This window comes from Castanea sativa, chromosome 4 (assembly GCF_040712315.1).
Source record: "Castanea sativa cultivar Marrone di Chiusa Pesio chromosome 4, ASM4071231v1".
NCBI lineage: Eukaryota > Viridiplantae > Streptophyta > Magnoliopsida > Fagales > Fagaceae > Castanea > Castanea sativa.
The window spans coordinates 39,196,494-39,220,273 of record NC_134016.1 but is presented as its reverse complement, the minus strand read 5'-3'; the positions used below and the strand labels follow the sequence as shown (position 1 = coordinate 39,220,273).

Genomic DNA, 23,780 nt, shown 5'->3' with positions numbered 1-23,780 from the left:
CATCAGTGGGTGTAAAAATGTGTAAAGATGTGTAAATATTTCCATAGCTATAGTAACCGTGTATATTATTAATTTTTTATTAATTATTTTAATTAATAAATATTTCCATAAGTATTTTATTAATTTTTTTCTCTCTCCACCTCAGTCTCTCTTTTTCTCTCGGGTTGTTGACTCTCACCTCACGCTCTCGCCTCCTCCACTGATCTCCATTGCTCTCTCAAGTCTCGCCACAGTCGTGCCACCGCCGATCACCTCACTCGCCGCTACTCACGCCGATCGCCGCTACATCAACGATCACTCGCCGCTGCATCAACGATCACTCGCCACTACATCAACGATCTGATTGCCGCTACATCAAACATTGCCGCTACATCAACGATCACTCGCTGCTACATCAATGATCTGATCGCCGCTACATCAACGATCTAATCGCCGTTGCTTTCGCCTCACCGCTGCTCTGATCGTTGATGGTTTCGCCTCACCGCTGCTCTAATCGTTGATGATTTCGCATCGCCGCTGCTCTGATTGTTGATGTAGCTCAATCTTTGTTTGATGGTTTTGTGATTTTGATCCGTGGATTTTGATGGTTTTGATTAGTGGGTTTGATGATTTTGATTAGTGGGTTTCAGGGTTTTGATTAGTGGGTTTTGATGATTTTGATTAGTGGTTTTGGGATTTTGATGGTGGGTTGATGATGGAGGCTGACTTGATGGTGGTGATTGGGTGGGTTGTTGATGGCGGCAGGTTGATGATCGCCGCTGCTCTGAGCGTTAATGGTGGCTAGGTGTTGATTCAAAAATGAATATTTTATTTGAATAAATGTGTATAATAAACAAACTGATGTAGGTGTTTTTTAAAAATATGATTATAAAATAGAAAAAGTAGGTTTTGGATGTGTAAATTTACAAAAATTATGCATCCACTAATGTGGACGCTCTAAGAAGGTAAAAATATATTTTTTTTAAGTCAAGAATTCTGTAACTCATCTGATTGACACCTCTTAATGTTTTCAGGGCATGCCTCTAGGGTTTAAATTCCTCATTCTCCATTGTAACTATCGAATATTTAAATACACACACACATATATATATACGGCTCTAGGAATTTTTTCCATAATATTCCTCAACAAGCATAAATTACACAATCTAATAAATAGAAAATTTTATATATTGACAACAACAATAATCAAATATTGTGGTTTTCTTATCAAATATTTGTCTATAATTCTAGCAAAAGAATAAACAATAAACTATAAGTTCATTTGAAATATTAATAAAATTATTAATTATTGTTGTTTAGTTGTTTCATTAATTTGTTTGTCTTTTAACAACTATAATTTGTTATATTGTTGTTTCATTAATTATAAAATTATTAATTGTTATTTAGCCTAACATAATTTAATTTGTTTTTCTTTTATAATGTATTGGTTAATTAAATTATTAATTATTGTTTATTAGTTGTTTCATTATTTTTCTTTACTAACTATTAGCACACATCTCACTGTGCACTAGTACACACCACATGTGCATTATCCACCACCAACTCACTGCCTGCTTCTCATGCCTTTACTTCCAACCCGGCCCCATGCCCCCATCCACCCCTCCCCCCACTCAACAGACAAGCCACAATCACAAGAGCCAATCAGATGATAAATTCACAATCACAAATCACAATAGACAATACACTAAAAGACAAACTCAGTAACTCACCATCACATGCACAACACCAACGGATAAAGTCAAAACAGGGACAAATATCAATAAAGTTCAAATAAAGCTAACAAATTACAGTTCAATAAAGCTAAGCAATTACACAAAAAAAAAAAGAGAATCAACCAATCAGATAAAGTCTTTAGTCTTAAAGAGAGAGAGACTCTCATTTCACTTAAATCACTTTCAGACTTTCAGTCTTCAGATAAAAGAGAGAGAGAGAGATAGAGAGAAGTAAGAGTCTAAGAGAGAAAACCCATTAAAGAAAAAGAGAGAGTCAGAGAGAAGAAAAGATGAAATACCTTGAGGTTGAAGGAGCAAAGAGGCCTGAGGTTGAGGGGCGGCACCGTCAAGCTGGGCAGCACATCAAGGCGACTGGCAAGGTCTGCGAGGAAGGAATCTCCAATCCGATCTGTGCTATTCCGATCTCCGATCCGACTGGCGATAACCGATGAGCACTGTTGCTCGAGTTTGAGGCAGAGGCGCTGTCCGTTGGTCTTTGATGACTAATGAGATTTTTTTTCTTTAGGTTAGGTTTCTCCTTTTATGATTTCAGTTTTTGCTTTACTTGATGAATCGGTAGACACGTATATTGGGTTTTAATTTGTTTCTTTTTTTTTTCTTCTTTTTTTGAGAATCCGTGAGTTTGCTACCATCTGTTGGGTTTGCCATATGTTGATTTTTTCTTTAGATTGGCTTTGCTTTCCCATCTATTGTTTAGGATTGATGTTGGACTTTGGGCAGTGGGCTTGTTCTGTTACAAATTTTTTTGGGCTTGTTTGTTTTGCTTGAAAGTAGAACAAATAAATTTTTATTTTTTTAATTTAAGGGTGTTCTTGATTTTGCTCGAGGGTGTTCTATTTTTTTTTTTAAGGGTAAACAAATAAAAAAAATTAATTATTATATTTTTTTTTTTCAGTTCGAGGTGTTCCTGGGAACACCCTGCAGTCAACGTGGCACCGCCACTGTGTGTGTGTGTGTGTGTGTATATATATATATATATATTCAAAAACTAATAATGATAATATTTTCTCTTGTTTTTGAACTATGGTAACGCTAGCATTTTATATGCAAATTAACAATAACAAATCATATATAAGAGGTGTAATGTAATGTTGTTGTATGCAAATCAGATCATTTTATGTAACCTAATTAAAACAAATATTATGTTATCATGGAAGGATATAAACCTGTTTTCTGATGGGTTGCTGGAATGGATTAGGTCCAACAATAATCAACTTGATTAATTATTATTAGTAATATTCAATGGAAAATGTTAAAGCTATTGTTAATTTTATTACAAAATCCTTACAAATTGATATGATATATGATGAATGTAATTTTAAATATTTTAACCTAATAAATAACGAATGTAATTGTAAATTTTTTAATTACTTTTTTATGTTTTGTTTAAAATTGTACACATCAATTTGTAAATCCATGTAAAAAAAAATTTGTAATATTCCTAACATCACTTGTAATAAGATATTAATTGTATTAGAAAAAATTCAGGTAGAAAGATAAATTACCTTTAAGACCTTTTCTTTTTGAGGCAATAATCTTCAAATTGACTGATTGTTCTTTAATTTAATTCTTGTTGATTTTAGTAGAGTTGTTATGTAAAACAGAACCAAAATGGTGGATTAAATAGAATACTCTTCTTCGTTTTGTTGTTGATATTACTTGAATGTCTACTCTAGAGAACTTTTTTACTTAAAAAACGTAGTTTTTTTTTTTTTTTGAATATTTCGTAAATTATATTCTAGGTAATTAATATATAAAATAGAACTCTCTCTCTCTCTCTCTCTCTCTCTCTCTCTCATGCATTTATGTGTGATAATGAGTTACAATCTAAGTAATCCATGTCTCATGCATGCGTACAGTTGATGTTCAAAAACATTGGAAAATTATTTGCAAGCTTGGAATCGGGGCCTCTTCTATGCGACATTGATAAGTTATTTATTGGATTGGTGGCCAAAATGGGCTTTTGCCCTTTTCACGAAAAAAAAATCAGCATGTTGCCCCCTTTTCCAAACTAATTAGGGAAATTTCTCTCTTTTGAAACTTGATTTTCTCAAAATCGAGTTAAGCCCTATAGCAACGTTTTAAGAAGCTTATAGTGACGTTTTTAAGGACTTATAGCGGCATTTTATAACTCAAGCTCCATGAAGTCGAGTTATAGGTAAAAAAAAAAAAACTTGCATGTAACTCGATTTTATGGAAGTCGAGTTACAAAACGGCGCTATTGGTCCTTAAAACGTCACTATAGGTTTCTTAAAACATCACTATAGGACTCCAGAAAAATTTTTTTTTTTTTAAACTCAATTTTGGGAAAATCGAGTTTCAAAAGAGGGGTATTTCCCTAATTAGTTTGGGAAATTGGGCAGTTGCCCTTTTTTTTTTTTTGCGAAATGGGCATTTGCCCATTTTCGCCCTAGATTGGTTAAAGGAGTTAGAGCGAATCCAATCAACTTTCCTGGAACTGCTTATCATGCTCTTCAGGTTTTATCACAGTAGCATCTTCATTTATATATTTAGACACATATTATCAACATATTTTGGAGAAGATATGCTAATGTCAATTATTGAATTGTCCCAATTGGAATATAGTTTGGAAGCATATTTTATAATTGATTGGTAAAGAATAATCTTTTTTTTTTTTTGTGTGTGTGTGGAAAAGAATACCCTAGATCTCAATCTGTTTCTTTCTTTGAAGACATATATATTACTATAAGGCAGAGAGTTGTACAAATCATGTGGTATGGTGCATGCATTAAACGATAATTTTGTAATTTTTCAGTGCAGGAAGAAGCTTGAGGCAATTTTTTTGGTAGAATAAGAGTAGAAGAAGAAGAACACCAAAAATGGAGTTGAAACGATTGATGTAATGGATGGCCGGTTAACGCAGATTAGAGATGAAGAAGGTAATAACTAATAAATTAAGTGACCAAGAGGTACTAGACAACATCGTCAGCCTTGTTGTTGGTGGATACGAATCTACTACCCTCGCATCAATGTGGGCAATATATTATCTTGCCAAGTTTCCAAATGTTCTTGAAAAATTACGGTTATGACTATGAATGACCATCCAATGTGGAATAGGATTTTTTTCCATTTCAATCGATGTTTTTCTTTAGAGAAATATCAATTTTATTATTTTATGGTTAAGATTTTATTTATGTTTAATATAAAGTATGCTATCTTTTCCGGGTATCATCTTTTTCATGAATTGCAGGAGGAAAACATGGCTATTAGAAAGAACACGAAAGGCAATTTCATCACAAGCGGCTATGTCTCAAAACTGAAATACACAGCGAAGGCATGCATTAATATATCTCGTTAATCCTTTGGAAAAATTATTGAATACGTCAGAAGTACCATAAATGCGGACTCCTCACTTTTATAGGAATTGTAGGTCTTACCATAAATTTAATTAGTGAAACTCATAGTTTTATGCGAAAAAAGAATATATGCATTTATGCCACTCCGGAAGTACTCAATAATTACTCATTGCTTCGTTGCCGGCCAAAGTTTTAGTTACTACTCGGAAGTCATGAAAACATTTTGGACTAATTAATTATTTTGCATATATATATATATATATATATGGTGGAAGAAGCAATAAGATTGACCAACATTGCTGCATTTGTCTTCAGATTGGTCGCTAAGGAAGTCGAGTATAAAGGTGGAAAAGTAATGATTCTCGACAATATCTATTACACACAATTGCATATATAGAATTGGGGTGACAATTCGTGTTCGTGTGTCGGGTTTGTGTCGCACCAACTCATGAATCCGACTATATGGGTCAACATTAACCCGACATATTTCTTAAACAGGTCAAGATTCATCAATTCTAACATGATCCATTTGTTAAACGGGTCATTCGTGTCAACCTATTTATTAGATTTTATCAAAATGAAAAACAAATTATGAAAAAAATAAACAAATAAATTTTTTTGATATAAAATTTTTTTTTTTTTTAGAATGTTTTGATATAAAATTTAGAACTAATAAATAACTGCATCACCAATAATCATTCAAAACTAAAACATATCTTAATATCATAAATAATCAATCACATTGTATCAAAGAAAGTAAATCACAACAACTAATAAGTTTATACAGCTAGGGTATGAAGGATATATTAATAAAATGTCGTTTAATTAAACGGGTCAAATGGATTCCATAAGGTGAACACTAACCTAACTCATTTATTAAACGGGTTAGTTGTGCCAACCTGAATATGACACGAACCTATTAAGCCTCAACTCCTAAACTACTAATTTCGTGTCGTATCATGTTAGGTTCGCGGGTCGTTTTCAATTTTATCATATCATGTTTGGTACACACAATCTCCAAAAATAAGAGAAATTGTAACTTCAAGTCACGGTTTTGAAGTTCAAAACCGTGACTTGAAGCCACAATTTTTCTTATTTTTGGAAAATGTATACTTAAAGTACGTTTGGTACACTGAATGTAGATTACATTAGGAATAGTAATCTTTATTACTGAAAATAAAAAACATTGTAATGGAATAACTATTACAATTCATAAGTTTGGTTGTTACATATAAAAAGTTTGTAAATGATGACGTACAAGGAAACTTTATTTTTTAAAAAATATATTAATTTTAAACCTATTATATGTACTAAAGAATAGTTATTACATCCATTTAAAAAAGGAATAACTATTCTTCAATTTAAAGAATACTTATTCCAATGTAATAACTAATTCATATAATAAAGATGATATAATAAAGATGCAACCGAATGACCGAATTGCTATTACACATGAATAACTATTCCATTACGGGAACTATTACAACATACCAAACGTACCCTTAGTGTGTATTAAAAAATGTGTACTAGACATTTTCTTTCAAAAAAATTTATTGGTTTCAGAATATTGTTTTGAATGAAGGAAAAAATTGCTGCACATATCACGTGTGAGTGTAATTTATGTGAGTGCATTTGCTACGACTAAATCATAGCATTTTATATTATGGTCACTACTGTAAGTGCATAATTTGTACTCGGTCCAATCACTAGATGGACTCAGGCCCAATGAGCCTTATACAATGAAATTTGTAGAGTATGGGTTTGAAAATTAGGTTTATGAATATTGGACAAGCAGTAAACAAGCTAGATTGCCGCTATTTATGCAATTTATGGATAAAAATAACAAAAAAACTCTCCTAGGACGTTTGGCCGAGGATCACTTATATTGCCTTTCTCTCCTTAAACAAAATATTACAATTCAAGTTCAAGTGTTCCATTCCCCCTCTCTCTTTCTTTTCTTTTCTCTTATATCCATCTTCTTCTCCCTTTTCTCTTCCGCGTGTAACGCAGATCTTCCAAATAGATACTTGTCCCATCCACCACCTTCTTGAAGTCTTTAAACAATAGCTGGAAGGCTGAACATTACTGTTCAGAGGTCATTTCTCCATTAATTCGGCCAAGGAGGTAGGTGCAGGGTCTTTAATGCGGTAGTAGCAGCCTTTTTCCCTTGATATTTCACGTACGTTCTTTCTCTCTACAGCAATATGGAACACATCTTTACCAGGCCTTCCAGAATTCTCTCCCATACATCACAACACGTCACGCGGTCTTTACCTGACATGGCCAAGGAGACGCCTCTCCTCGGACAACCTCACCAATCTTTCTAGCACGAGTTGACTTGTGGACCTCGTACTCGGACAGGCTTGCACCACCAAATCAAGCCCAAGGCCTAAATGCATATTTTGACCATTTTACCCCCACAACTACATTCTCAAAAAGAAAAAGAACAAGTTATGGTCACTAGAATATTTGACATTTTTATATAGATAATATTAAGGATAAATTATATTTTAAATCCTTAAATTTTATGATAATTTTAAATTACATCCTATAATTTTTACTTTCAAAATTTATAGAACTTAATTTGAAAGTTTTAAAATGAGAGGGATTAATTTGAAGGACTTGGATTGGGTCCAGTACAACTAGACACTAAACCTAACCCTTACTCTAATTTCAATATACTCTTAGGATTTTTTTTTTTTTTTTTTGAGGGAATTAAAATATAGGATTTAAAAATTAATTTTGCCTAATATCAACTATATATGCTTAACCCCCCCCCCCCCCCCCCAAAAAAAAAAAAAAAGTTATCCCTAGTCATGATTGTAAGTTCAATTGTGTGATATACTGATATATTAGTTATTGATCGTGACATTTTATGTTTTTTTTAATTCTTTTTCCGGTGCAGGTTACAAAATTCCAAAGACTTGGAAAATCATTGTTTGGCTTCGGTACCTGCACACAAATCCTGAAAACTTTAAGGATCCCATGTGCTTTAATCCAGACAGATGGAATGTGAGCCAATATATGCCTAACATGATTAGATATAAAAGATAATTCTTTTAGCTTATCAGTGTTTTTTTCACTCTCAGGAACCACCAAGGCCTGGGGCATTCCAAGCTTTTGGAAGCGGATTAAGAACCTGTGCAGGAAACATGTTCGCAAGGACACAACTTGCACTTTTTCTCCATCATTTGTCTGTTGGCTATAAGTAAGGACCAAGGAAAACCAATCCCTGTGATTGGTGTATATAGGTCCATTGGGCTCTAAGCCCACTTTTATTGCACTTCACACGGTACTTGCATTGTACTCATGTCTTTTATATAAAATAAATAAATAAACTTTGTGTTACATAGCTTACATCGTGAAATACAATATAATTATCCTGTATTTCTAACATGTGTCATTGAAGACATCGCTAAACATATATTTGAATGATATCTCAGGTGGGAATTGCTCAATTCGAATGCAAAGATGGTTTATCTTCCACATCCAAAACCAGTTGACAAGGTTGAGGTTATGTTCAGCAAAATTTAGGAAACCCTTATTGTTTCCAGTTTTATAGTTTTGATTGAATAAATGTCATAATGAACATGGAAGAATTGTTGCTTAATTTATAGTTGCTTGGGTTTGTAATTTTCTTTTCTTTCTACTTCATCTTCAAGGGATGATAATGAAGATTCTTGTTCCATTGGTTTAGAGAAATTTATGATTCTCCCAATTTCACTTGAATCGGAGAGAATCCATTTTATAGTTTAAATTTTAATTTTTGGTTTTAGTAGTATATAAAGTACAATGTCATTTAAAATTTAAATGAGGTTACACTCTATACACTTTTAAATTTATAATATGAAAGCTTTGCCAAAGAACAGACATAATTACTGCCTCTACAAACATGTTTTTAGCCTCATAAGGAAGGCAAGGTGATTTCTAGAGTTACGTACTGCATGAGTTGTATAAGTACAGCATGAACACTAACATCGAGATGTCAAAAAAGTTATATTTTACACTATAAAAACTTATTTTATTTATTTTATTATTTTATTTTACAACTTACCTAATATTTCAGTTTCTATTTTTACATACAACTTATTAAAATAATATAAACTACAACATTAAATAATATAAACAATTCTCTCTCTCTCTCTCTCTCTCTCTCTCTCTCTCTCTCTCTCTCTCTCTCTCTCTCTCTCTCTCTCTCTCTCTCTCCAGTAAAGCCACACAATCACCTTCCACAAAATCTCAGCCACAAACACCAATTCTTCACCATCAAAATTACCACACAAAAAAAAAAAAAAAATCCACCACCACCATAGTCAATACCCATCCCAAAATCAAACCCATAGTGAACAAAAAAAAAAAAAACAACAACAACAACAACCACCACCACAGTAACCACCATCCCCACAGGTCACAACCCACCACCACCACCACCATTAACAACCACCAAAATCACAAAGAGGGAGAGAAAGAGACAAGACAAAGAGAGAAGTCAGCAATCATTGCTGCCAAATCCACCACCGCTACCAAACCCAGTCACCACCGAAACCCCCCACCAAACCAACCATCACTGAAACCCACTCAAACAACCACCACCCCACCACCACACACCGCCGCAGCCACCAAAAAAATAAACCAAGCAACCTCACGGTCCCCACCACCACCTCCAATACACAAAACCCCACACCACCATCAACACAACTAAAACCACCACCATCACCAAGCTCATCTCAAAAATAGAAAAGAACAACAACAACAAAAAAAAACCCACCGATGAGCAAACCCACAACCACCACCAATCTACATTGACCCAACCACACTCAGCTTACAAACCCAAACCATGCTCAACCCACAAACCCACCACTACCCACTTCCACAGACCCACCTCACGCTCAACCACTGCCCAATCTATACTTGTCTAAGGGAGAGAGCAGGGTTTGAGAGAGAGAGGAGAGAAGGAGAAAGAAAGAGCAAGGTCAAACAAAGGGAGAGAGAAGGAACAGTTGGCAAGAGAAAGAGAGAGAGAGAGATGAGATAAAGAATGAGGAAAGAGAATTTTTTTTATTTTTTTATTTGAACAGAGAGTAAGAATAAAATATTATTTTCGGTTTTACATCCATAGCTACAGTAGTTCTATATTTAAGAACCTACTGTTCACAGTTGCTTAATTTTTTAACTATACATGCTTGGATGGAGCTAACTTTGGCTGGTTGGTGGATAAAATAACAGGGGGGGGTTTACACCCCCAATGCTAATGCTAAGAGCACTAACATCCGAGGATGTAAAAAAAAAAAAAAAAAAAAACATCTATTTTACATCCTCAAATACCACTTTATCTATTTTACCATCTCATTTTATAACTCACCCACCATTCCAGTTTCTATTTTTATATACAACTCATTAAAACAATATAAACCATCCTATTAAATAATAATATAAATATAAAGAGAGAGAAGGAGAGAGAGAAAAAATTGAAGAAAATATATTATTTTAGTTTACACACTCATGAATAGTAAGTTATAAATATAAGAACTTACTATTCACAGGTTGTAAAAAAATTTAGGTATACATCTTCAAATGGAGCTCTTTTTTAGATGGTCAGTGGCTATTTTAGCAACTTGGGGGTTTTGCTAATGCCCTAAGAGCATCCAATGGTGGAGCTATAATTTTAGCTATTTGGCTCTACCAAAACTTACTTTATCTATTTTACCTACTAACTTTACAAAACACCTCATAGCAATGGTTTTATTTTAGCTTTCAATACAATAAAACAATATAAACAACATAATAAAATAATATTTTTACTTTAATAAACAACAACAACCACCACCGGTCAACCACTACTTCAGGACAGCCCACCACCACTACCACCACCCACAACCAACTCCTCCGCCACAACCACCAAAATCTGCTCACAACTACCCAAGAAAATCAACCCATAACCACAAAAATAAAACCCGTGGCAACACACGGCTCAACCAAACCACAACCACCATCACAGTAGCCTCAAGCTCAACCAAAAAACTAGCAACCAATTGAAAAAAAAAAAAACTACAGAAATCTCACCCACAAGCCTCAAGATACCCAAACTAAGAGCACACAATCAAAAATCTTAAAACCCAGATATGCAATCCAAAGAGACCCACACAGCAACCACACACCATGACCTCAGCAACCCACCCTCGAACCTAGCGGTGGAGTGGAGGTGAGGGAAGAAGAACACCAACTGTTTCGGCACTGAGACCACCCACGAACTGTTTCAGCACCGAACCCAACCACAAACCCAACCATTGCCGAGCTTAGTCTCACCGTTTCGGCACCAAGATCCTTATTGAAATCGTCAACACTGTCGATCTCTGATCTCTCCATAAAGGAAGAGGGGAGAAAAAAAAAAGGGAGAAGAGCTGAAGAGGAAAAATGAATGAAATCTGTTCGGGCTACAGTGCTACAGAGGAAGAAGATGAGAGTAAATATTATTTAATTGAAAAGATAAATAAAATATTAATATTTTGGTATAGCTTTGAGTTATGGCTATGCACTATAGCTCAAAAGCTAAAAATTTTAGATATGCCTCCACTACTACTAAGGTGCTAAAAATAACAATTTAGCATTTTAGTACCACTACTACTAATGCTCTAAGCACTCTTCAAGATGTTCTATAAAAATTTGAGCAGAAGGAGAGATTGTTGTGAGATATCTTGAATGTTTGTCCTCTCAAAGGACTAATGGGCCTAAGTTATATGCTTGGAGGAGGTTTGTTGGGCCTATATAGGCTTGGGAGTGATTATTTATTTCAAAGCATCTCCAACAGGTTAAGAAATAAATGGCAGGGATAATAATAATAATAATAATAATAATTTTAATCTATTAATGGTTAATGATAAATTAATAAAAATAATAATCAAAATTCATTAAAATGAATACTAATAATATTATTAATAATCCACAAAAGGTAAAATTTACAATTTTTTTAGGGAAAAATTAATCAATAAATTCATTCCAAATTACATAGATTTTGATAAATTTTAGCAAAGATTTAATAAATTTCAAATTATATAGGTTGAAAATATAGTTATTGTGAATGAATAAAAAATATTAAAGAAATGATGAAGAAATAATATTTAAATGATATAGAGAAATGATAGAGAAATATTCTCTAAAAATAAAGTTCTAGTTTTAAATGAGATATCGATGTATTTGTCTTGTGCAAAATCCTAAAAAAAATTTCCTTAAAAAATAAATCTTAAAAAATGTGGATTTGAAAATAATGAGTTCTTTATAATAAGCTAAGTTGAGAGGTTGAGTTTTGTACTCCATATAAAATATATTGGATTTTATCTACTTCTCTTTTATGGATACCTCATTATCAAACCATCAAAATTCTTATATATTCCTAGGTGTACTTGTATAAGTTGTATCATTTGTCTTTATTGGCTTTCTGATTCAAATCAATGAGAGATTGCATTATAGTTGAAGAAAAGAACTTGAAGGCGAACCTCATTGCACTTGGCTTTTAATGATACTGAATCATGAAGGCACAGCATTTTAAAACATACTTGGGGGGAAGGGGGGGGGGGATAATTTGCATCATGTAATATTATTTGATGCAAAAGATTTTGCATGAGGATCTTTTTCTGTTGGATTTCGAAGTTAATAGTGACAAATTTCCTCAGCACAAATCAAATGGAGATTGTTTGTAATTACACCACAGGCACTATCATTTTATTAATTAACATGGGTCCAAGATAAGCCATCTCTTTGTAATAATTATAATGTACTAACCAGGATCCAATTTTTGAATCAATCAAACAAATGAACAGTATTATGTCTTTGTTTTTGTTCATGGAAACAATTGGCGGTTGGGAATTGCCAAAAACTTTCAAAAACAACCGCAATATTGTTTGAAATGTAGTATAATTGCGAAAAATCAATAACTGTCGCAGTGTAATGAATGCAAAAGATTGGGTGGGGGATGCATATTGATATTGCCTTCCGAATTTGGGGCGTGTCGGCCATACGTGAAGTGCAACCTAATTCCGAACAAATAAAATAAAAAATTGCTTCTAAAGTTCTACTACTTAATTGAAGGAGGAAGAAAGGGGTGAGAAATTGAGAGGTTAACGGCAATAAAGTTGTTCAATAGCGAATTGGGTATTGACATTTGGTAAACTGACAACCAAGTGGGCGAGACGGTATTTAGGGTGCGTTTGGCAATGGCTTAAAAAGTCAGTTTTTTTTTTTAATTACTATATAGCTTATTTTTGCTACTATTCATAAATCTCATTGTACTTTTTAATACTATTCATAGATCTCACATTACTATTTCAACTATTTTTTAGTTTTATCTAAAGTATTTTCAGCAAATAATTTTCAATTTCAACTAAATAAGTTGTTTTCAAATGGACTCATAATATTTACACATAGTATTATACTCGTAATGTGTGAATCCCATTGAAGGATGGGAACTATGGGTCCGTTTGGATAGAACTTATTGCTGAAAACTGAAAACACTGTAGCAAAATAATTTTTAAATGTGTGAATAGTACCGTAGGACCCATTTTTAATGAAAAAGTTGCTGAAAAGTGAAATTTGTGGGTCCATGAACAGTGCACGGATGCACTATTCATGGGGAATTGGTCAACAACTGCGGCTGGAAAAAAAAAAAAAGTTGAAAACGCCCAAACGCAAAACGCAGCCAAGATAAGTTGGATCCAAACAGTCACTATATGTTATAAGTGTGATGTTGCTTACATTTGAAACATTAGATATTCTTTCCTCCGCATACGAGATTATAGGTTTAAACTCTATAGGTAAAATTACATCTAATTTGTATTTTATACTTAACATAGGGTTTTAAGTTTGAAATTGAAATCATGCTTAAAATGTAATTTACTCTAAAAATTTTATTGGAGTAATATTTTTAAGGCCAAAATATATTGTTGGTCCTTAAACTTTAACCTATGAGCGATTTTAATCCCTAGCGTTTAAAGTGATCGTGGGAGTTCAAGTAATAGCCTAGTTTTAATAACATCTTTTGTGGTGCTCCATATCTAGGGTTCAAACCCCACCTCTCCCTCCCCCTCCCCTTCCCCTGTTATCTACCAATAAAAAAAATTAACTATTTTTTTTTTATCCATAACAATTAAATGACGTAATTTTTAGTTCTGTCACGTCATTTAAGGGGCTAAAAGCAATCAATTTAAACTTTTGTGACTAAAATCACTGGGATGAAACTTTAAGGCCCAACAATTTATTTAAGTCTATTCTAAACTTATTGAAACTTTGATAATAAAGTTTATTATGATAATAATTTTTAGGCCAAAATCCAAATAATACACCTTAGGTTTGAGTGAATTGTCATTATTTTCCATAAAATTTAATTTTTGTCATTTAGTTCATAAACTTTAATATTTTTCAAATTGGACATTCCGTATATAAAACTACTGTTAAGTCCTGTAAAATAAAAATGTATCATACATGTGAATAGCGTTAGTTTTATAATAAACAACAAACAAAAGGACCAACTTGATAGGAATGTTAATTTTTAAGAACTAAAATGACAAAAAATAAACTTTAAGGAGTGCTATGATTTAGTTGGTAGTAATTGTTGTCAATGTAATATAAAAAAGATGCAATTATTTAAAAAGAAGTCACGATTGAAGCCCTATAAAAAAAAATAATAATAAATAAATAAATAATAATAAAAAGTCATGGTTGAAGCCACTAAAAAAAGTGAAAATTGGGTAATCTCACCCAGGGCTTGCTCGAATGAGACACTAGGGTTGCCTATCTTGCATATTTGAACGAGTCATTAAACACCTGTAATCTTAGTTAAACCTCAAGCGAGGTAACCTTATCACATAAAATCATTAGAGCCTTTCCTCTGTTTCAAACCCATAACCTTGTTATTAAAAGTTAGATAATAGAGTTTTATTTAATTTAAACTATCATAAAAATTAACAAGATAATGAAATTTTAGTTGGAATAAGAAATTTTAATTTCTTGAAACTATAACAATATAATTTTAGCTTAATCAAACTCTCTTAACAATTAATAAAATAAATAATTTAATAATTAATGACAGTAGCCACTTATAGGAGAGAGAAGATACCTATTTCGCATATTAGGACTTATAAGATTCAACATTTATTATATAGTATATAATTTGTAATTTGGTAATTGATAGGACCAACGAACCTTCTTGCCCAGACGATCCCATCAGACACCTTCATCCATCTGGCCACGTCATGGACAAGGGAAGACAAGTCATTAATAAGAGGATTCAATACCTCGGACAGTTACTAACTAGTTGTCAGGCCGTTGGAAGCTCATCAAAACCCACATTAATGAGCCTAAAGGCGTTATGAAAGAAGCACTAAAGCCACAATTAAGGCCACAACGGCTAGAAAAAAATGAAGTTATATATACATGCTCATTAGAACTAGACAAGGTACATAGACACATCCTAAATATACTAATACATATAACTCTAATATTCTAAGCTCTCTTACTTTCTAAAAAGCTTCTATACGCTGATTTAATCATCGAAGACTCTGTGGTAGGCACCACATCAATGACCACCTAAGGAGGGCTTTTCACCACAATTGCAAGCACAACGACGAGGTTTCTACTTCATTAGGACGAACCTACTCTACTGACGATTTCTACATCATTAGTTTGGCACCGTCTATGGGAAGGACATTTTCGCACTTAGGTCCAAGAGCTTAGTTCCATTCAACTAACAAGTCTAGATGGAGTCCAACCAAGATTCTACAGCATTAGCTCTACAAATCTAGACACTCACAACCAGTGTGGAAGAGCTTATCAGACAAAACCAGGAGATGAAGCTGCGACTGCAGCAAGAGGAAAACCAATCTGGGAAAACCAGGATGATGATGGAGACAGTCAAAGAAGGAATAAACGTCAAAGACTCGCCACTCCAAAAGAACCAAGCTTGGACCTTCTCTAGGAAATGATAAAGGAGATGGATGAGCTAAGGAACGCCATTAAGGGAAAAACAGACTAGAGCCTAGATAGGATGGTCAAGAGGACGGATTCACCCTTCACAACGGCAGTCCTGGAATGCCCAATGCCGTCAAAGTTTCGCCTACCTCAGCTCGAACCGTTCGTCGAACTAAGACCCTCTGGATCACCTCAACACTTTCAAGAAAACTCTAGGTCTTCAACAGCCTCCTGATGAAATACTGTGTCGTTCTTTCCCCACCACCCTCAAAGGAGCTGCGAGGGAATGGCTCATAAAGTTACCAACATCGTCCATCGACAACTTTGAGCAGTTGGGCAGTTCCTTCTTGCGCCACTTCGTCGAGGGACAAAGCCCGAGACGGCCAGTAGACCACTTGCTTACCATTAGGCAAGGAGAAAATGAGACCCTAAGGTCATATGTGAAGCGTTTCACTCAAGAAACTTTAGAGGTAGACGAAGCTAACGACAAAGTATAGCTAACAACCTTTAAGGCTAGTTTGAAGTCCAAGGAGTTCATGGTCTCACTCGGAAAAAATCCCCCTAAAACGATAGCAGAAATGCCCCTGAAGGCACAGAAGTACATGAATGTCGACGATGCCCTAGCAGCAATAGAAGATGTAGAGAAGTCCAATGAAAGGGAAAGAAAGGAAGATGACCGAAGAGGACGAAAAAGGGAGTGGACAGATCGTCAGAATACTAACAGGAACAAATGAAAACATGATAAAATCCCTCGGACAGTAAAATTCACTCCTTTAGTTATGCCTGTTGATAAAATTTTGACGCAGATAAAAAATAAGCACTATATCAAATGGCCAAGGCCACTGCACTCGTCACTCAGTGTGCGTGACAAGAAGAAATATTGTCGTTTCCACAAGAATCACGGCCACTACACAGAAGATTGTTGAGACCTGAAGGAGCAGCTAGAGGAACTCATCCGGAAAGGGAAGTTGCAAAAATATGTCAAAAAAGGAGACTCCAGCAAATCCTAAGATAATAACAAGGACAAGCACGAAGCCTTACTAAGGGACGAGGACCACGCATCGCATCGTCCACAGAGTGTGATCGGGGAGATAAAAACAATCACAAAAGGGCCATCCATAAGAGGATCGTTCAGATCCCTCAAGAAATCACAACAAAGGCAGGTGAACAGCATCCATAGAATACCACCCTTGAAGTAGTGACGAATGGACAGGGACATGTTTTTCTCGAAAGAAGACGCCAGAGGAGTGAAGCAGCCACATGATGACCCCCTGGTTATAATACTTATGATAGAGGGGTTCAACACCAAGAAAATCCTTGTGGACAATGGTAGCTCTGCGGACATCATTTACCTCTCTACCTTTCAACAGTTGAAGTTGGATTCAGGTAGATTATGTCCCTTCGAGTCCCCTTTTGTTAGTTTTAGTGGGGACAGAGTGTATCCTAAAGGCATAGTGATGTTGACGGTCACAGTGGGGTCTTACCTGCGACAACTAACTCGTCAATTAGACTTCTTGGTGGTAGAATGTCCTTCTTCATACAACGTGATCATTAGGAGGCCTACACTCAATCGTTGGAAGGCGATCACGTCCACCTATTGCTTGAAGGTAAAGTTCTCAACAAAAAGTGGTGTAGGTGAGGTAAAAGGAGACCAGGTGCTAGCTAGGGAGTGCTACCAAGTAGTGTTGGCTGCAAAGGAAAACCATACGTGCATGACAGAGGAGAAAGAGGAAGAGAAGATGGAAGCCTTGGAAACTGTGGAGTTGGTAGACAGAGAGCCAATGAAGACTACAAGGGTAGGGAAGACCATGGGTACAGAAATGAAGAAGAAATTAGTCCAATTCCTCTAGGAGAACCTGGACGTTTTCGCATGGAGTCACGAGGACATGCCAGACATATCCACAGAAATCATCCAGCACAAGCTAAATGTTGATCCCGAGAAAAAGCTCGTCTAGTAGAGACGACGAATGTTTGCTCCAGAATGAAACCAGGCAATTATGGACAAACTAAATAAACTGCTAACAGCAGACTTCATTCGCGAGGTATACTACCCGAACTGGCTGGTCAACGTTATCCTTGTAAAGAAGGCAAATGGAAAATGGAGGATGTACGTAGACTTCATGGACCTGAACAAGGCCTGCTTAAAGGACAACTTCCCTTGCCAAGGATAGATCAACTGGTGAATTCCACGGCAAGACATAAACTCCTTACATTATGGACACATTCTTGGGATACAATCAAATAAAGATGGCAAAAGAGGACCAGGAGAAAAGTGCCTTCATCACGAGCTAAGGGCTCTATTACTACAAGGTAATGCCCTTCGAACTGAAAAATGCAGTAGCAACCTACCAGAGGTTAGTAAACAAAATGTTCAGCAAATAAATCGGAAGGAACATGGAAGTATACGTGGATGACATGCTCGTCAAGAGCAAGGAAGAGTTTGCTCATCTGGTCGACCTCCAAGAAACGTTCACTACTATCAGGCAGTATCAAATGAAGTTGAACCTTAGTAAATGTGTCTTTGGGGTAGCGTCGGGGAAGTTTTTAGGGTTCATGGTATCCCAGAGAGGGATAGAAGTAAACCCAGAGAAGGTGCGAGCCATACTAGAAATGACGTCGCCCAAGACTGTGAAGGAAGTCTAGAAGCTCATAGGGAGAATAGCAGCACTTAACAGGTTTGTCTCTAAAGCAATGGACAAATGTCTGCCTTTTTTCAAGACGCTAAAGCAAGCTGTCACCTGGATGGAAGAGTGCGAGAAAGCCTTCCAAGAGCTCAAATACTATCTGAGCAATCCACCCCTCCTAAGCCCATCCAAAGAGGGAGAAGACCTATATTTATACCTGGCAGTGTCATCTACAACTGTAAGTGCAGCCTTGATTCGAGAGGAGGATGGAACACAACTCCTAGTCTACTATATCAGTCAAGCCTTCCAAGGAGCTAAAGCAAAATACCCACGGATCGAGAAGATTGCATTCGCCTTGATTGCAGCCTCACGAAAGCTGCGCCCATACTTCCAGGCAGATCCTATCCTAGTGATGATGGACCAACCCATCATGAAGTCCATGAACAGACCCAAGGTTGTAGGAAGGATGATTCAGTGGGCAATCGAGTTCAGCTAGTTTGATATTGAGTACCACCCTAGAACTGCTATCAAAGCACAGGCACTGGTAGACTTCATCGCCGAGTTTACAGTCCTAAACGAGGATAGAGCATTAGACGAAGCAGAAAGATGGATGGTCCAAACTGACGGGTCGTCAGCCCGAAAGAAGGGGGGAGCAAGGGTTATTATCATCACCCCAAAAGGAGAGACGCTCAAGTACGAAGTTAAGTTGATGTTCCCTGCCACCAACAACGAAGCTGAATACGAGGCAATACTGACGAGACTAAGGGTCAGAAAAGCATTGGGTGCCAAAAACTTACTCCTCCAAAGTAATTCAAAGCTGGTTATAGGGCAGATAAAGGAAGAATATGAAGCAAATGAGGAAATGATGTAGAAGTACCTAAGATTGACGAGGCATTTGGCTTAAGAATTTGATCGGGTAGAAGTCATACAAGTCCCTAGAAGCTAGAATATAGGGGCTGGTGAGATAGAAAAACAGGCGTCGTTAGGAGCAGGGCCGACAAGCACGAATTTAATGATGGAAGTCCAAAAGCGTCCTATCATTGAAGAAATCCTCACCTTTGCCATCAAGAGTGAAAAAAGCTAGATGACCCCATGTCCATCCTTCCTCCAAGATGGATGACTTCCATAAGACATCGAGGAAGCTAGGAAAGTCAAGAAGAGGGAAGCTAAATTCACTATCATGAATGACTCCCTGTACAAAAAAGGCTTCTCCATGCCCTACTTGAAGTGCGTCGACGAAAGCGAGGCTAAATACATCTTGGAGGAGATCCACAAAGGAATCTGCAGAGATCATGCAGGACCGAGGTCTTTGGTAAGTAAGATAATTAGAATAGGTTACTTCTAGCCTACTATGCAGAAGTATGCAAGAGAGTTCGTCGACAGATGCGACAAATGTCAAAAATTTGAAAATGTTCAACGCATCCCAGCAGAGAGACTGACGCCAATAGCCTTCCTGCGGCCATTTGCCCAATGGGGAATTGACATCGTGGGCCTACTACCCCTAGGTAAAAGACATGTAAAGTTTTTACTGGTCTCTATTGACTATTTTACAAAGTGGGTTGAAGCAGAATCACTAGCAACCATCACGGAGGCAAAGATCCAGAACTTCATGTGGAAGAACATAGTTTGCATATTTGGGATACCACGGACGATCATATCGAATAACGGGTGGCAATTTGACAATCAAAGCTTCAGAGACTTTTTCTCAGGATTGGGGATTAAAAACCAATTTTCGTCTCCCGGTCACCCCAAGGCCAATGGACAGACAGAAGTGACGAACCAGACGCTACTCAAAATCATCAAAGCTCGAGTGGAGGAAGCAAAGGGTGCTTGGCTAGAAGAATTGCCTAATGTCCTGTGGGCATACAGAACTATAACGAGAACCCTGACAGGAGAAACTCCCTTCAAGCATACCTATGGCATCGAGGCAGTAATTCTGGTCGAAGTGGGAATCACCAGCATGAGAAGGGAAGTCTTTAGTGAAGGCAGCAACGATGATTTGCTGAGAGTCAACCTAGACTGCCTGGATGAAGTAAGAGACGGAGTATCCCAAATGATGACAAAGTACCAGTAAAAAATGGCCGAGTACTACAACAAGAGAGTTAAACTCAGGCGACTAAACATAGGGGACCTCGTTTTACGTAAAGTCACACCCTACTACCAAGGATCCAACCCAGGGGAAGCTTGGTCCAATCTGGGAAGAACCCTACAAGGTCGTCTATTACTCAAGACAAGGCAACTATCATTTGGAAACAATGGACTGAAAGAAACTACCACGTCCATGGAATATTGAGCATTTGAAAAAGTACCACTAATAAATGTAATAGATGATTGTATTCACATTTGAAAGAAAGCAATAAAAGTACTATTCAGCCAACATCCTAGTGTACTGAATGCAAGCCTAAAAAAAAAGGGGAAAATTGGCTAAGTAAAAATATTTCACTTAGACGGATGTAAATTACTGACGAAGTCAAATGACAAGATCCCATAGATAGGTGTAAGTCACCTAAAAATTGGCTAAGTAATAAGATTCTGCCTGGACGGATGTAAATTACTGATAAAGCCAAATGACAAGATCCCCTAAATGGGTGAAAGTTACCTAAAAATTGGCTAAGTAATAAGATTCTGCCTGGACGGATGTAAATTACTGACAAAGCCAAATGACAAGATCCCTTAAATGAGTGTAAGTTACCTAAAAATTGGCTAGGTAATAAAATTCCACTTAGACGGATGTAAATTACTGACGAATGGACGTAAGACAACAAAATGTGGTTAAGTAATGAAAATCTACCTAGACAGAGGCAAGCCTAACCTAGAGGCAAACAAGCAAAGGTGTAGGCAAAAAGCATGAACCACATACGGATAAGGAGTATTAAGTATAACGAAGAACAAATCAACCGAAGCAGGAAAGTAAAACATGAATATATTTTGTCTGAATCAAAAGCCCAAAAGCATTGGGCAACAAATATTGTTCTAGAAATTAAATTAAAAGCCCAAAAAACATACTGGGCACCCAAAAAAAAAAAAGTATCTGTAGGATCAAATGCCAACCTCTCCATCATCAGCTTTAGTAGGCCCTAGAGCATTTCCCTCTAGAGTAACAACAGCTTAAGCAGCCTGGGTAGCCTCGTCCATAGCCATTTCTTTGTCTATAGCCTCGAAGTCCAAGTTCTCCAAGTCCACGTTAGCAGGCTGCTTGACGAGATATCGCCGCAAGAGCTCAAAGCCCTTGTAGTACCAGCTGAAAAGCACCGTGTTGTACTCGTCAGTCTGTTGAAAGGCCTCAACTGACTTAACGGCGATAGTCTTCACCTGTTCCCTTGCAGCCTAAAGTGGCTCGTCCTTCTTCTAGGTAAGCTGCTTCTACACCTTCAGGTCATCAGACAAGACCTTCACCTTTTCCTTAGCAGTATTGACCTCGTCCATGGCCAAAATAAGGTCTTTCTTCAACTTCGAGAGCTCCACCTCCATACCCTTCACCTTGGACTTTGCGGACGAAGCCTTAGCCTCCTAGCTTAAGTACTCCGAAGTAATATGAATGGTTTTCCCCAGTACCTGAAAAGAAGATCCAACTCTCAGAATAATGCAAAAGAAGGAAAAGAAAAAGGTAAAATTGCACAAGTAAATTACCTGGATGAGTTTGTGGATATGACGACCCACAATTTCGTTAGAGGGCACCCTAGAGAAGACCTTAAGCTCTTTAGTGGTGAAGGTGTCTTGTGCCCTCGTCAGCGTAAGGCTAGTGTCGTCCTTAACGCTGGACGAGCAGAAGCTGGCTTTCTCCTTCCCCTTTTCAGCCACGAGCTGCTTATTCAAGCATGGTGTGATCTTTTCCACTGAGGTGGCCAGGGAAGCAGTCCTCATTGCTTCAGGGACGGAGGTAGCTAGAGTGACAGAAGTCCCTTTCTCCACCACGCGCACCACCTTCTTCCCGAGGCTGGAAAAAGGCTCGTTCTTCTTAGCCCTTATCTAGGCGTACATCGACTAATTTGAACTTCGTCGTCATCTTTTCAAAAAGAAAAAAAAAAAAAAAGGGTATCCTTTGTAAAAAAAAATAATGATAATAGAAGAGAGAGAACCCAAGACAGTAAATAACGAACACTTGCTCTTCTTCTCCTCAATCTCTATAATGCGCAGGACGTAAGTGGAAGGCTCTAGACCAAGGCAGTGAAGAGCTAAAGTTCGTGGGTCAACCAGGTCGTCAATCGTCTTCGCGTACTCTATAGCTGCCTTGACGCATTGCCTGTACTTGCTTTTGAGCTTTAGACACTTCTTAACTGCACAAGAGACAATAGACACGAAAGTTAGCGATGATAAAAATACATGTATATATAGGAAAAGAACGAAGGACGAAGGATTGGTAGAAAGATGACGCACCTAGACTCGGGGCTCTCCAACGATGGAGCAACCTAGGGACATCACCCCAAACTTCATCAGAAGGAGTCTCCCAATCATCCCTAGACACAAAGAAGAACCAAGATTTCTAATATCTGAAGGACGAGGGCAGGCCCCTAACAATCCTAACCTACCTGACTTAGGGCACCAGCTCATAGTACCCATACTCTTTGGGCTCTTTTAAACGATATAGGTAAGTGAACTCGTCCACCCTGATCATGTCTCCTTCAGTGGCAGTCAGCCATATCTCCATACAGCTGATCACTATCCTCCATGAGTTTGGCATAAGTTACCTAGAAGCAATGTTGAAATGACCAAAAGTTTCATAATGAATGGATGGATGGACAATCTAAGCCCATACTGGAAAGCAGCCTCATAGAAGCACACCTCCCCAGGTGAAAAGTGACAAGCTCGTTCCTCTTTATGAGGACAACGAACCTTAACCCTCTCGAGAAACTGAAACATATCCCTAAACCTAGAGAGGGTCTCAGTGTTCAAGCCACACTCCTCCCCAAGGGCAGAAAAAGCCCTAACCTTCCTTGGGCCAGAAGCCGTAGTGTCTTCCTCCACTTCCACAGGGTTATCGTTAGACGACAACCCTGTCTCAAGCTTACTAGATCTCACCTCTGACATCACTCTTCGCTCACCCACCAAATCCTCAAACCAATCAACCGATTGACGGAGTAAGGGAAACAGATCAGCCAACACTACACCCAAACTACTACCCTCAAACACAAAACCCTAAACTAAAA

The 23,780-nt window shown here is 36.9% G+C and overlaps 2 protein-coding genes across 2 annotated transcripts; both read left to right on the top strand.

The window, feature by feature from the left end:
- The first annotated feature begins 17,214 nt into the window (after positions 1–17,214).
- Positions 17,215–17,859, top strand: LOC142632876 (uncharacterized). Its single transcript, XM_075807197.1, has one exon. The coding sequence runs from the start codon at positions 17,215–17,217 to the stop codon at positions 17,857–17,859; it is 645 nt and encodes a 214-aa protein (XP_075663312.1).
- Positions 17,860–18,700: 841 nt separating this feature from the next.
- Positions 18,701–19,504, top strand: LOC142632875 (uncharacterized). Its single transcript, XM_075807196.1, has 2 exons — positions 18,701–19,087; positions 19,172–19,504. The coding sequence occupies exons 1-2, from the start codon at positions 18,701–18,703 to the stop codon at positions 19,502–19,504; spliced, it is 720 nt and encodes a 239-aa protein (XP_075663311.1).
- Positions 19,505–23,780: the final 4,276 nt, after the last annotated feature.

What these genes read in the sequence shown, in the direction of transcription:
- LOC142632876 (XM_075807197.1), top strand. Translation starts at nt 17,215, where the DNA reads ATGGACAGGGACATGTTTTTCTCGAAAGAAGACGCCAGAGGAGTGAAG.
- LOC142632875 (XM_075807196.1), top strand. Translation starts at nt 18,701, where the DNA reads ATGGACAAATGTCTGCCTTTTTTCAAGACGCTAAAGCAAGCTGTCACC. An exon ending in AGTCCATGAACAGACCCAAG is followed by an intron (nt 19,088 to 19,171) that starts GTTGTAGGAAGG and finishes ATCAAAGCACAG; the next exon opens with GCACTGGTAGACTTCATCGC.